Raw genomic sequence first — 15,343 nt, forward strand, 5'->3', positions numbered from 1 at the left:
CTCTAATGTTTCACACACAAAAAGACAGGGAAGTGACATTTAAGAGTTTAGGTGTAATTTCTGCTCTTCTAAGACAGCAGAAGTAAATACATTTCACTGTATTTAGTCAAAGTAAATATAGATAGATGGATAACAGACAGACATAACCCAGCTGATCACATGTAATGAAATGCCTGAATTATTCTATTTTATTTGGACTGCTTAGAAAATATGGTTTCTAATTCAGATAGGCAGTAGCAGGACAAGGATATGGCTAGTTCCGAAATCCTATGGACTTCTTTAGATAATACTGTAGTTCCTCAAAGAAACGCCCTTTCATAAAACATTAAAAATACTATTTTTCTGACACTATTATGTCCCCAAATGAGCTTTGAATGCTTAATAGCAGCCAGCTAAAAATGAGCCAATGGACAGTACTTGGCACAGTAACTGACAACGTGAACCAGTTTACAAATCCAAAATTGTTCAGGTATCTGCATAAAAATTCAGAAATAATATAAACGTGTGAGAAAAATTTAAAATATTCCCAATATTTTCGTTATTTTTACCAGTCGATACCCATTTTCAATATTTTTATGCTTTGCTGAGTATTTGTACTGCGTGTTAGAAACAAAATGACAGTGGGGCACTTCTGAGGAGCTCCCTTAATTCTGGCAGCAGCTTTTCAGTCCCTCAGCACTACCGAGCCCTTCCCGCGCCGAGCGGATGGGAACGCGCTGAGGTAAAGGCTCCGCGCTTCAGTCTGCCTTGGGTTTGTTGTTCAAGGAATGTAAGTAGTAACTAAACATAAATAATTTGTAATACTCAAACGACTCCGGGGTTTCACATTTGCAGTCAGTATGCCCACTTCGCTATGAGAGAAAGCAACGGTGCTCGGCTCGCCTCCCTGGGAGCGCCTGAGGTGCAGCTCGGAGTGCAGCCGACTCCCGGCCCCACCTCATTCTCCACGCGGGTGTGTAGCTCCCGGGGTTGTCCTGCCTGTGCCGAGCAGGGCCGGCCGCAAAGCACCGCGCCGCAGGAGGGAGCCCCAATCAGCGCTGGAGGATTGCACGCTCCGCCCGGCAGGGGGCGCCGCCGAGGACAGCTCTCCTCGCGGCTTCGGGCTCTCGGGTCGCGCGCAGGCGCCGCCGCGGCGGTGCCGGGGCAGTAATGGCGGCTCTGCTGGAGCACGAGCGCCAGATATTCCTGGACCTGTTCCACCAGGACGGGCTGGTGGTTTGCGCCCGTGGGCTCGGCATCGACCGCTTACTGCTGCGCTTCCTGCGCCTCTACTGCGAGCCCGCCAGCCTGGTGCTGGTGCTCAACACGAGCCCCGCCGAGGAGGTGAGCCTGGCGCTTCCGCGGTCCGGAGGGAGCGGGGCGGGGCGCGGGCCTGGCGGGCGCTGTGGTTTTGGGGTTAGTCCGGCTCAATGGCTGCCCTGCCGCTGCTGCCTTTGGCTGCGGGCCCTCCCTTCCCAATGCTCCGTCCGTAAGGCGGTATTAAAATGAGCCGTTCTCTTTCGAAGTGCCGTAACGACCGGGGGAGAGCCGGGTGCTCACAGTTCCGGAGTGCCGACGTGCCGTGGGTCACGCTGATGTCCTGTGTGTTCGCTACTGAATCGTGCAGGGCTTTAGTCACCCGAATGAGGCTGGTGCTTAACCAACAAAAAAAGAAACCATAGCTTTCTTTAGGCAGCATTTCGTGCTGTTATGTTTTCAGTTGGTTCGGGGCCATTTTTCTAAATGAATGGAACGTGCATCGTTAAGATTCTCTTCACACCCGTCACGAAGCTCTGTGTTCTCGCTGTGCCTATTGTAGGAGTATTTTATTGACCAGCTGCGGTCAGATGGAGTTGTGCACCTTCCTCGGCGTGTCACCAATGAGATCCCCAATAACACCCGCTATGAGTTCTACACACGGGGAGGGGTTATCTTTGCAACGAGCAGAATCCTCGTGGTTGATTTCCTTACTGACAGAATTCCTGCAAACCTCATCACTGGTAAGAGCTTAATGAAATGAACGGATGACCTGTTTAAAAATATATGAAGTTTAACTCTGTACAGAGTTCTACTAATGGTGTTGGGGTTAAAGAAATCTTTCTTTAATAAGACTTTGGTGAAAGGTGCAAATATGTAGTTCCTTTTTTCTTGTAATAGTCATCACAGAATCACAGGGGTTGGAAGGGACTTCGCAAGATCATGGAGTCCAACCCCCTGCTAAAGCAGGTCCCTACGATAGGTTGCACTTGTTTGCTTTGTTTAGTCACCCAACACCCACATTCTTCTTAGATAGTGGATAATGCTTCTGTATGGATTTTGATGTCAGTAATCACTTGGAAAGCAATCACCAGATATATTACTACCAACATAAGAAACATAAGCATTCACACTGACTGCATTGCTTCCCAAGTAGAATAATTGTCTGCATCTGGTGAAGCAGCATCCAGAATACTCTCAGAACACAGCCTGTTATTGAAGCTGGCTGCTAGTGTGTTTGGGTGATAAGCATGCAGTTGTTTGCATTAATGAATTCCTCATGACAACTCTTCCCATCAAATAAAATAACAATACATAACCAATTTACTTCTTGTAATAACTTGGATGCTTTCTATTGTGAAATAACACTGTTCCAAAGATTCTGGAAATACCTTGTGACCTTTTGTTGTTGTGTAGATCTTGTTCACGCTTGTTCTCCCGTGTTCTGTTCCCCTTCTTTCCCTGCTTGTTTTTATATTCTTGTCGAAGGTGGAAGCCCTCTTAAATCCCACAGTGCTAGTAAAACATATTAAGAGCCAGGGATACAGGAATCTTTTAGTGTTACGTAAATGTTAACATCTTAATAATGGCTAAATACAACTGAATATTGAATGCTCACATGTATGTAAGTTTTTGCTTCAGAAACTCTTATTTTAGTCAGTATACGAGAAGTTCTAATATGTGAAACATTCTGAGCAGTTTTCATGATACAGCCAAAGGACACCACGCTCAGCTCTGTTATTTCTAGGTTACAAGAAATATAAAGTTTTGAGGCACCCGACTTTGGGTTTTGTGTTGATGAAGAGAAGAAACATATTAGAGACTTAAAAAACCAAAAACCTCCTGACCTGAAATGACCTGGAGTTGTTGCACCCCTCATAGTGCTACCAGAGGTCAGGCTGACAGCAGCCTCTGGAGATTCACAGCTCGGCTGAGATGTGCTTATGTTAGATACATACCGCCTGGATGTGAGATCGTGCAGAACCAGCAGGAACTTGTTTCTTGGGCAGCTAGCTTAAGAAAAAAAGTATGGGGAAGTGTTTGGAAGTGTTAGAGATGTGGCATGTCAAATGAATGAAGAAAGTTGTTATAAAAGTTAGACTTGTTTTAAGCTTGCTGAGGCATGTGGTGAAAGCTTTACTGTCTTTAGCTTCCATTTTAGGAAGATGTTTATTATTCCAATGGAAGCTGTGAACAGAAAAGAAGTATCATGTAGGCCTCTCCTCACTGGGGGAGTGGGAAAAGCACAATGTGCTGTGAGCCTTGGGTTTAACAAGGCTGAGTGAAATGTAAACCCCAGAAGTGTTTGTCTCAAAGGCTTAAGGCAGTTTAACTATTTCATTTCTCTGTACTAAAATAGTTTTTTCCCAGTGCTCATAGCCATGAATAAAGTTGTTTGTGTAGCCATTAAGTTGAAAATCCCTCTTGTTCACAATTGTGAATATGAATATCGGAAGGAGGGGAATAGCTCAAAAAATGTTTTCAGAAGTTCTTTGAGAATAGTTCAAGTTTTTTGATAATCAAAGAAACATATTCAACAAGTCTATGTTTATGGAACTTCTGTAATAAAAGAACTCAAAAAAGACTTGCTCTATGCTGATACTGTGTTACATCTTGCATTCAGTCTTCCTCCTTTTAAAAGTCCCAAGTCCAAGTTTTGCATTAAGAATGAAGCACTGTGGAAGCTACTGAGTCCTGCTACTCGAGCACAAGATTTTTTCACTAAAGATCATCACTAACCCAGCTCTGTAGGTGGGAGGCTCTGTGGGACTGAAAGCAAGGAGCTGCTAGGTTTCAGGAGAGGGACTGACTTTACACAGGAAAACAGTGATAGGACAAAGGGAAGCAGCTTTAAACTACAAGAGGAGAGATTTAGGTTAGATGACAGGGGGAAATTTTCAGACTGAGGGCGGTGAGCTGCTGGCACAGGCTGCCCAGAGAAGCTATGGATGCCCCCGGCCCTGGAGGTGTTTGAGGCCAGAGGGGACGGGCACTGGGCAGCCTGAGCTAGTGAAAGGCAACCCTGCGCATGGCTGGGGGCTGAAGTTCGATGATCTTTGACATCCTTTCTAACCCAAGCCATTTTATGAACCCTTGTAAGTTTGTTTGACATCATTTTAGGAGACTGAAATTGTACTTTAACAAAAACAGAACAGTAAGACAAACTTGGGGAAAAATATATAAGGTATTCAGTCTTTCATTACTACTTTTTAACTTGAAAACCATTTATTTTCCCAGGTGTTTTGGTATACAAAGCACACAGAATCATTGAGTCCTGTCAGGAATCGTTTATATTACGACTTTATCGACAAAAAAACAAGGAAGGCTTCATTAAAGCTTTTACAGATAATGCAGTTGCATTTAACACTGGTTTTTGCCAAGTGGAAAGAGTGATGAGAAACCTTTTTGTCAGGAAACTTTACCTGTGGCCAAGGTAAGGTACCTCTTTACTATGCTGAACTTAAAATTATTATGATTGTTACCATGGACTGCTAACAATGAATTTTATGTAGGCACGCTGCTAATCTGCATTCTGTATTTGTATTCACAAGCTGATTTCACTCATTTATTGACAGAAGTGATTTTAAATATGCTAAATTTCTTAAGGTATTTTTGGAAACATACTCAAGTTGAATCTATCGGAGGCAGAACCTTACAGTATGACTCTCCTAGCCAGTAGAAATCATAGTAGATATTTATCATAGCTTAAGACAAGTGTAGTTTATTGAACATCATCTTGAAGCCACAAAGTAATGTGAGAAAACAGTCTCACCATTCAGCCATGCATGAAAGAATTTGTTTCCAGTTATGAAGAAGATCCATGATTATCTCTGTCTGTGTTTTATTGGTTTGCGTTTAATCAGTCTGTTTTTCTTTGTTGTTGTTGTTGGTTTTTGTTTTGTTTTGTTTTGTTTTGAAACCTTCCTCTTTGGGTATGTAATCTATGAGGAAAATTTCTTGATAACTGTTGCAAACTAAGTTCCCAAGCCTGTGGTATGCCTTGAGTCTTTCAGGAGCAGAGTTCCTTCTCTCTTTCAGGAGAGAGTTGGTCAATTCAGCTGATCACCCACTCAGTGCTCTTGCCTTGGGCAGGGGCTATGCAGATCTGCTCCTTCTGTTCAGACTAGGATGTGTTTCACTCCATCTTGTGTACTCATGCTCTGCACTGTAAACTCAAAATTTTAAGTTTTCCTTTTATCATTACAAAGAGATAGAAGTGGGCATAGCCAGGGTAGGAGAGGTTGAACACAAGCTCTAAATTTTCTTCCTTGGCTTCTGAACTACAGAGAGACCTGAGGGTGGTAATGTTTTTCTCTGTTGTCTTCTGTTAGTTAAAATCAGCTCCCACCCATGCAGCAAGAGCCTCGTTGTTACAACACAGCCCTTATAGCCAAGGTCCTGCTCCTTATTATTCAGAGCTACCTTATCACAGTGTTCGCCACTGGATCCATGTGATTTAAAAGGATTTATAAGCCCATTACAGTTTCCTCGTTATGAGAATTATTGTTTTTACTTCAGGATTTGTTACCTGCAATAGCGATGTGGAATCTGTGCGGTAATTCTCCAGGGATCAGTCATCACTGCTATAGGCTCATATGATGAGGATGAAAACAGCCGTAGTCGGGGAATCATCAGGTGGTTTTATGAGAACATTCATCAGACTGTAGTCTTTGCCTTTGTGGAAAGAGTTACAATTTGCATTTAGCTCACTTGTTTACATTTAATCAATTGTAACTTCAGTTTATTGAAACTTTTTTGAATTATGGTGTCAAGATAAATTCTCTCGTAAATCTTAATAAGCTGTTTTCCTTGTAGATTTCATATAGCAGTGAACTCATTTTTAGAGAAGCATAAACCCGAAGTGGTGGAAATACATGTGTCAATGACCCCTAGTATGCTTGCTATCCAAACTTCAGTCCTGGACATTTTGAACGCGTGTTTGAAGGAACTGAAACGTTATAATCCAGCTCTTGAAGTAGAAGATCTATCTTTAGAAAATGCTCTTGGTAAAGCTTTTGACAAGGTAATCATTTTAATTGTTTTGTTACATTTTGTGAAGGGATCCCTTTGTAAAGGAATGCAGATCTTTGAACAGTGTGGCATGCAAACAAGAGCATTGTCAAATAATTAAATTAGCAGACGGTGATGTTACACTTTGCCAGCAGGATTTTTGGTGAATTGGCATGATTGTTCTTACTTCATTTAGCAAGTTCCTACATCAAAAGCATTCTGATTCACAGTATAATAATAGAGATAGGTATGCCGTATTCTCGCCTTCCTTCCCTGCCCAACTTTCACTTCTTCAATTTCCTACCTGTGTTTTCTATTTTCTTCATTAGATGAAGCATGGTATATAATAGATAACATACTCATGCATGCAGCCGTTGTACTTTTAACCATCATATATGTGAATTAACTGTGTGTGTGGTGGTTGCAGACTGTCATGGCTGCAACATGATTGGCATACTTACGTATACTTTCTGTAGGGTAAAATCATAAATTTCAACATTTGCTTATTAACTAATCTAGTCAACAAGAAATGTTCTGTACTTTAGAAAATCTGGAAGCATTTCTGCATTGTATTCATCTTATGTTAAAAATTAAATGACATTACAATGTCTTCTACTCTACCTAAATAAACAGTCTTAAATACTAAAGGCAGAGGCCAGTGAAATGTATATTTATGTATATGTATATAGAATATGAAAATCATATTCATATATATGTGTGTGTGCTTATATGTATATTAATATATTAATATTTATAATGCCAATTTTTAATATGTGAAAGGAAATATGTACTGAACACATAAATATAGCTGCTAATTGTTAAATTGCCTAAGTTTTTTGTATTTTTGAATTTATGTAAAAAAATGTCTATATTACAGGTGTTTTTGTTTTTTAAAGCATTCCTGTCTTGATTAGTACAGTTGATATTTGACATCTTGAACTTTCCAATTTATATTTCTAGACAATACGTCACTATTTAGATCCTCTCTGGCATCAGCTCGGAGCTAAGACAAAATCTTTGGTCCAAGATTTGAAGATACTGCGTACTTTGCTACAGTATCTAACTCAGTATGATTGTGTCACTTTCCTTAATCTTCTGGAGTCACTGAAAGCAAGTGAAAAAGCTTTTGGTGAGAATTCAGGTAGGCACTGAATACAAGTTAATGCATGAAATAGTGAGTTGCTGATTCTTTTGATCAACATTCCTAAACATACGAAGGTATCTAATTAGGTTTTATATAACTAGCCATAAGGACGTAGGTTTTTACTGACACATAATGCTTTTATCTGCCCACGTAACTGCTGTTACTTAACAGTGTGAGATTTGTATCATATTTCTGTCTTTTATTAAGCTAGTAGTTATGTAGTGAGCAGGTAGTGCAGGTTGTACAGCTAATCCAGATAAGAGATGTGGGCTTTTCTTGGAAAAGTCTGAAGCATGTACATTTCAAATGTCATTTTCCTTCTGTCTTTAGGTTGGCTGTTTCTTGACTCCAGTACTTCTATGTTTGTAAATGCTCGAGCCAGAGTATATCGCATTGGAGATGAAAAACTGAATCAGAAAGGCAAAGTCTTTGAAAAGAAAGATGTAAAGAAGGAAAATGGTACTCATCATTCCTAATTTAAATTGGAGAGCGGCACTTGATTTTGAACAGTCTGCATATTATTATTTGTGCTGTGGTTCAATGCGTGGGTCTTACAGAGCTCTAGACCTCAATCAACTATGTAAGATATCAAGGCATAATCTTTGCTCAACAAGTATGTAATAAAAAAAAGGAAGTAATGAATAAAAGTACAAGATTCTTCTCACCTAACGCACCTAATCACTGGGAGGGCTTGTATGGGATTGTTCTTGAATTGCAGAAGTATTTAGCTTGATCTTATTCATTTCATATGAGGGGATAAGAAGTTGCCATTATTTTAATTTAAAATACATAGTTAAATATTCAAGAGTTTGAGAATTGAAGGACAAGTGAATATTTTAACTTTCTGCTTCATAAAAGCATTTTTCCCTATTTTTAAATGTTTATAATTTTAACGACAGTTCTTGAGCCCCATCAGTATAACAAGTTGCATATGTAGGCTACTGATTATTATGCTCGTCAACAGCTATCACGCTATGACATTGAACCATTAATTTAAGGTTCTGAAGAGTATTTTGGCTTGCAAAAACTGATGTGTTCAATTGTACTTTGTTTCAGAACTGAAAAGGGAATTGGTTCTAGAAAGTAACCCAAAATGGGAAGCTTTGAGAGAAGTATTGAATGAGATTGAAAATGAGAATAAAAACAGTGAAGACCTTGGTGGTCCAGGTGAGAGGTTATTAAATTATTTTACTAGTTTTAAATATAGTAATTTCTGGACTTAATTAAGACACAGAATCACAGAATGACCCGGGTTGGAAGGGACCTCAAGGATCATGTAGTTCCAACCCCCCTGCCTGGCAGGGCCACCAAACATGCACCTTTACTAGATCATGTTGCCCAGAGCCCTGTCCAACCTGGTCTTGAACACCTCCAAGGACGGGGCATCCACAACCTCCCTGGGCAGCCTGTTCCAGGACCTAACCACTCTCTTAGTAAAGAACTTCCCCCTAATGTCCAACCTAAATCTTCCCTCCTTCAACTTAAAACCATTTCCCCTGGTTCTGCTATTGTCAGCCCTTTCGAAGAGTTTACTCCCCTCCTGGGAGTAAGTTCCCTTCAGGTATTGAAAGGCTACAATGAGGTCACCCTGCAACCTTCTCTTCTCCAGGCTGAACAAACCCAACTCCCTCAGCCTGTCCTCATAGGGGAGGTGCTCCAGCCCCCTGATCATCTTCGTGGCCCTCCTCTGGACCCTTTCCAAAATCTCCATGTCTTTCTTGTACTGAGGGCTCCACACCTGGATACAGTACTCCAGATGGGGCCTCACAAGAGCAGAGCAGAGAGGGACAATCACCTCCCTATCCCTGCTGACCACCCCTCTCCTGATGGAGCCCAAAGACAAAGACAAAGTGTTTATGTAGAAGTATTTGGTTTAAAAATTACTACAGAGACTTTATGCATTAAAACTTGACCTTTCCCAGAATAGAATCAAACCAAAAGCTGAAGGTGGTCACCAATGGTTTGTGTTGGTGCTTCCATTTGATGGAACCAGATGACTTCTCTACCACTGTAACTTTGGCCTTGCACCTAATCTCCATGTTATAACATCTCCATATTGTCTCAGTGTTATCTCCTACCCAGCATGTTTTTAATTCCTTTTTTGCTTTTCCAGCTACCCCCTTAAATTTCACCTAGTTTTATTTTAGGAAATTGTGAGGGTAAAAAAGTGTTCTTTTCTCCCACCCACAGTGTTCTGACTGTGGATAAGAGCTGGCTCTCTCGCCTGGTACTGTAGGAGTTTATCTGAGTCAGCTAGCAGAGAATTGTTACTTAGGGCCCACAACTGTCAATAATACTGTGTAAAACATGTATTTATTACAATCCCTGACACAGATGATAGAGGCTGAAAACTAGAACAGTCCCAGATAAGCAGTCTTATTCCACATAAAAAAGAATTTATTTAAAAAAAAAAAAAAAGTCTGCTTCTTTATATACTATATCTGCTTTCTTTCAAATGATGAGAAAAAAAAAAAACTGATTTAGGTGGTATGAGAATAAGGATCTCGTTTGGTACAAAACGTGGTGTAATTCAGCCTTCTTGTAAGTCCACAGCAACAGTGACCACCAAGTGAAAAGGCATTTGACAGGCATGCTTCTAGGATCATTAAAAACTATTTGCTGAAGATGTCTTACGAAGTAACAGATTGCAAACATGATGTTGTTTCTTGACTGCAGGGCAAGTTCTTATTTGTGCCAGTGATGACCGAGCTTGTGCACAGCTCAGGGAGTACATTACTGATGGAGCAGAAGCCTTTTTAACGAGACTGTATAACAAAACACTTGGAAATGATGAGAAAATTGGAGAAGTGTGGATAAAGGACAGAAAAGTGGTCAAGTCCAAAGGAAATGCCAGACCAGACACAGGACCTCAAGCCAAAAAAGCCAAACTCCCTACTTGTTCTAAACAAAACAAACAGAAGAAACAGCAAGACCAAACTATAGTCCAAATGATAGGGAAAACTGAGGGGGAAAACAGAGAGGAGCTGGATGTGGAAGATAACAGAGAATTAAATGGAAGCCAAGAAGGCAGTATTGAAGAAACCGTTCCTGAAGATTTCCCTGTGAACTTACCCTCAGATTCTTACTATGGTATTTTCAGAAACCCGCTCACAATTATTCATCCACTGCAGGGATGCAGTGATCCCTATGCTCTCACTCGGGTGTTGCATGAAGTAGAGCCAAGATATGTTGTACTTTATGATGCAGAACTAACTTTTGTTCGGCAGCTGGAAATCTACAAGGCAAGCAGACCTGGGAAGCCTCTGAGGCAAGTTGACTTGGTGCTAACCAAGAATGCAGGTGGTCAAATTTTTATCTCAAAAGAAAAATAAAATCTATTGTACGCTTCTGGCAACCTACTGTGCTTGAATCCCAAAGTTTCAGTAATAGCATGTGACGTTGGTAGAAGAATGAAAATGGGATATAAGTTTTTCAGGCAGTTACTGCTACTAATCTTAAATATGTCATCTTTTTTTTTCCTTCAAACCTGTAGGGTTTATTTCCTCATTTATGGAAGCTCAACAGAAGAACAGCGCTATCTCACAGCCCTGAGAAAAGAGAAGGAGGCCTTTGAAAAACTAATCCGGTAGCGATTAGCTTATTAGCTACATTATTAATTTTTCACATTGTTTCCTTACGTGCTTGTATTTTAAATGAAGTTTTTAACTGTGAGAAGACTAAGTAAGCTACCCAGCACAACTGGTATTTTTACTTAATTGTCTATGAATTTCATATTGGAAACTGTGTCAGCAGGTAACACATCTTGAAAGATATTTCTAAGATTTTCATAACTTAAGTAGTATTCAGAAGCAAAAAAATTATTTTCTTGAACATTGTCTTCTCACCAGTTTATACTTCTAGTTCTAGTCATTAGTTCTAGAACTAACTAACTTAGAACTAAAAAGTTCTAAAAATAAAAAGACACTTAGAAGTGCTAAAAGTTGACAGTAAGTGTCTAGAATTTAGCCCAAACAATCCGGATTGCATTTCTTGTCAGGCTCTCAGTTAGCACTCAACTCTATGCAGTTGTGCATCATCATGAACATTATTAACGTATTTTGATGTATTCACATTTAACTGCAGTTTTTAGTGATTCTTGGTTTATGGTTCCGTAGAGAAAGGGCAAGTATGGTTGTTCCTGAAGAAAGAGAAGGAAGAGATGAGACAAACCTAGACCTAATAAGAGATGTCAAGCCTGCCTCTGCTTCCACAGATACACGCAAAGCAGGTGAGCAGTTTCTGAAATTAAGCTTGCAGATCCAAGCTGTGAAAAAGGCCTGTAACCTTCTGTGGTTCAGTGTCATCCAAAACATGTGGGTGGGTGACTGAGGCACACTGATTCTGCAGTCCTTATGGGGAGCAAATTGTATCTCATTGTCTTGTCTTAGAAATAACAATGAATTATATTTTTCTTTGAAAAGAAGCTACAGCTTGATTAGTGTTTTACCATTAAGATGAGATAACATTTGGACTATTTCCAGACAGCTTGTTGATTATGAGACCAACATTGCCTGTAGTGAGGTTGGAGAGGAAAAAAAACAGTGCTTCCATTATGTAATGTGCTTCAGGGAAGGTGGAGTCGGAGTTCATGAGTAGAGGTTAACTCAGTTTATTTTGCTCTTTAGGTGGTCAGGCACAGAAGACTGCTCAGCAGACTATAATAGTGGACATGCGGGAATTTCGTAGTGAGCTTCCATCATTGATTCATCGTCGTGGTATTGACATTGAGCCCGTTACTTTGGAAGTTGGAGATTACATTTTAACTCCCGATATCTGTGTAGAGCGAAAAAGTATCAGCGATCTTATTGGTTCCTTAAATAATGGAAGATTGTATACGCAATGCATTTCTATGTCACGTTACTATAAGCGACCAGTTCTTCTGATTGAGTTTGATCCTAACAAACCTTTTTCATTGATTCCACAAGGCTCCCTACGTCAGGAGATTTCCAGTAGCGATGTTACTTCTAAACTGACCCTTCTCACACTCCATTTCCCCAAGTTACGTATCCTGTGGTGTCCCTCACCCCATGCTACTGCTGAACTGTTTGAAGAGTTAAAACAAAACCGGCCCCAACCTGATGCAGAAACTGCAATGGCAGTCACAGCAGATTCTGAAACTCTTCCTGAGTCAGACAAGTATAACCCTGGTCCTCAGGACTTTCTATTAAAAATGCCAGGTGTTAATGCAAAAAACTGCCATGTTTTAATGAACCATGTGAAGAGCATTGCTGAGCTGGTGACACTGTCAAAGGACAAACTCTGTGACATTTTGGGTAATGCCGCCAATGCCACACAACTCTTTGATTTTATTCACATGACCTACAAGGAGGCGATATCTAAAGAGAAAGCCAAAAGGTGACAAATGGGACTGACCAGCATATCTTGTAGATAAGCTTTTCTTGTACAGTACTGTGGCAAGGTACATGAAATATGTTAAGAAGTGCCCTCTAAGATAAGCAGCTTTTTCCTACTAATGCTGTTCCATCAGGTTTAATATCTGAGCAACTTATTACTGAAGGCAGGTTTCATGAGGAAATTTTTTAATACAGAAATGTGAATGATTTTTATTCCTATAGCACTTTAACAGATTTTATAACAACACTGAATGAACTAAATTCTTCATCAAGTCCGTTAAAGTTAAGTACTAAGTCTTACTGGTAGAGATTTTCCTTTTGAAAGGGGTATGTCTTGTTAAAGCTAAAAGCTCTTCCACTTCATTTACTTTAAAGTAAATTATAGGCATACCATTGGGACTATTCTCTTATGAGAGAGCATGTCTTCTCTCATATAATGTGGTGGCTTTCTAGGTAAGGTTTTCCAAAAGTATTAAAAGTTCTTCCAATATTATCTTCTTTCCATATCCTATTGCACTTGCATTTTTATGTCTTAAGCAGAACATCTGTCAGTGAATTCAGTCAAGCTGCGTCACCTGGAAGGTATTTTAGTGTTCAGTGCAGTAAAGCAGGGAGGAAGCAGGATTATTTTGATATCTTGTGGAAGTTTACATTGTTAAAAAGCACATATTATGCACTCAACTTTGATGTGACAGCAGTGCAGCAAACTGCAATTGCCAAAAAGATCAATCATTACCAATCCCTCATTACATGCTAATAGATTCACATTAGCTGTTTACAAACTATTATCTGGAAATACTTGCATATGTATATTTTAAAATTTTAATCTATCTGCCCTCATAATTAAACAAGAAGTTACTAGTTTTCTGTTCAAGCTCAGTAAAGACCACATGTGCAATTTGAGATTCAATGTTTGCTGTGCATTTGAAGTATCAATTACAAACCTGTTAATTTACATTCTGAGCTGTGTGATGTTGAAAGTGAACATTTTTTCTCTGCAGCTGCAAACTTCACCAAAAAGATCCATACCAAATTAGAATTCATTAATTAAAAAAAAATAAATTAACTATAACTCTTCTTATTTCCCTGTATTGAGATCAGAAAATTTTTGGTTTTAGTGCATAGCTAAGATTAGGATTTCTATTGTTGTACGTGCTGCTTTTTTTTCATTTAGTATAAAAGTCCTTCCATGGGGCATTTGCTTATTTAGAGCAATAAGGCCAGAAATGTTCTGCATAGAGAATGCCTCAACAGTGGTGCTAGGATACCAGAAAACTGAACTAAAAACATGATTGTCTTGAATGCGTATTTAAGGGACTTGGTTCAAAAAAGGGGATTTGAGCAACCTTTGAAAACATGTATTGTTTGTGCATTTGCATTATTAAGATATTACACAAACTGGGTTGTTTTTTGTTTTTTTCTGTTTTTCCATTCACACGTCAGCTTTGTTGGTACTTTTTTCCTTTGGTTCATGTAAGGTGAAAATATGTGAAGATGTTGTAAAGCCTTTGCTGCATATACTAGATTAAAGTCATGCAGTGCAATCAAATAATATCTTAGATATACATAAATGTTGTTTTGAGTGGAATTTTTGTAACTTATTTTCTATTACATTTTTTTTTCTTTAATATACACTGCAGTTATTGTATGGCTTTGCTTCTTTTGTCTGGATGTCTTCATGAGGTCTGGTTACAGTCTAGGTTACTATAATCTCTGAATGCATGTTAGTGGTTTGTCCTTCTGAAGCAGTAGTAACCAGCTGTTAAGAAAGGTGGGAGATGCTTCATGTCATGAAAACACCTGAAGTTGAAATAACGGAGCCAAGGAGTCATACCTCACCTACATATGGCCAAAACAACATGGATAAATGATGAAAATCCTTTGGATGCATTCTCTGTCCTTTAGCTTTCTTTCACCAAAAGTAATGAATTTTGTGATTCTTATCATTGCTTGACTTGTGTTAAAGTTACCAAATTGCTTCTTTCTACACTTGTAACAAAGGGGCAGTTTGTTAGTTTGCACGAGGTAGGTTTCATTGTAGTTCCTATGTCTATAGTATCTGGATACTGTTCCTGGTACTGGTGACAGTTGCAAATTTTAGCTGCAAAAGCCAAACATGAGCATGTTACATTTGGGCATTTATAGAGTCTCCTGTTGTGTTAACCGCAAAAATTTGTGAGCCAGTTGCAGAGAAACTCATACTGCTCTGAGAAACTCAAACGTGCAACTGTGCTGTAGAACAGCGACTTCTAAAAGAAGCACAAAAGCTTGAATGTGAGGCCTGTCAGTGACTGAGGCTTTGTCATTTGCAGTGATAATACAACCACAAGTAATTTTCAAAAACATTCACCTCCCGACTTTCCTTTTAGTCATCTAGAATTCCACTATGACTGGAGAATAGAATCCCAAAGCAACTGTGTGCCAAAAAATAGTTATTACTATATAACTACATAATTTTTGTGCCAAACAGCATACAGAAATACTGAGGACTTTTACAGAACCATGTCCTGTGTTGGCTTCCCAATTGCCAACTCTCATTACAAGCTCCATCAGCTGGATGCTGCCACACGTCCATGTGCCCTAACACAGCTTCTAGGAG

The 15,343-nt window shown here is 39.6% G+C and overlaps 1 protein-coding gene across 1 annotated transcript; it reads left to right on the forward strand.

The window, feature by feature from the left end:
- The first annotated feature begins 1,101 nt into the window (after positions 1 to 1,101).
- Positions 1,102 to 14,687, forward strand: ERCC4 (ERCC excision repair 4, endonuclease catalytic subunit). Its single transcript, XM_015876470.1, has 11 exons — positions 1,102 to 1,323; positions 1,799 to 1,979; positions 4,474 to 4,669; positions 6,052 to 6,259; positions 7,207 to 7,387; positions 7,721 to 7,849; positions 8,447 to 8,557; positions 10,067 to 10,658; positions 10,884 to 10,976; positions 11,506 to 11,618; positions 12,016 to 14,687. The coding sequence occupies exons 1-11, from the start codon at positions 1,150 to 1,152 to the stop codon at positions 12,747 to 12,749; spliced, it is 2,712 nt and encodes a 903-aa protein (XP_015731956.1). The 5' UTR covers positions 1,102 to 1,149; the 3' UTR covers positions 12,750 to 14,687.
- The last annotated feature ends 656 nt before the right edge of the window (positions 14,688 to 15,343 follow it).

The sequence above is a fragment of the Coturnix japonica genome, chromosome 14 (assembly GCF_001577835.2).
Source record: "Coturnix japonica isolate 7356 chromosome 14, Coturnix japonica 2.1, whole genome shotgun sequence".
In the NCBI taxonomy this organism is placed as follows: Eukaryota; Metazoa; Chordata; class Aves; order Galliformes; family Phasianidae; genus Coturnix; species Coturnix japonica.

Coding starts and splice junctions, on each gene's coding strand:
- ERCC4 (XM_015876470.1), top strand. CDS start 1,150: ATGGCGGCTCTGCTGGAGCACGAGCGCCAGATATTCCTGGACCTGTTC. Junction 10,977..11,505: donor GCCTTTGAAAAACTAATCCG/GTAGCGATTAGC, acceptor ATGGTTCCGTAG/AGAAAGGGCAAGTATGGTTG. Junction 11,619..12,015: donor CACAGATACACGCAAAGCAG/GTGAGCAGTTTC, acceptor TTTGCTCTTTAG/GTGGTCAGGCACAGAAGACT.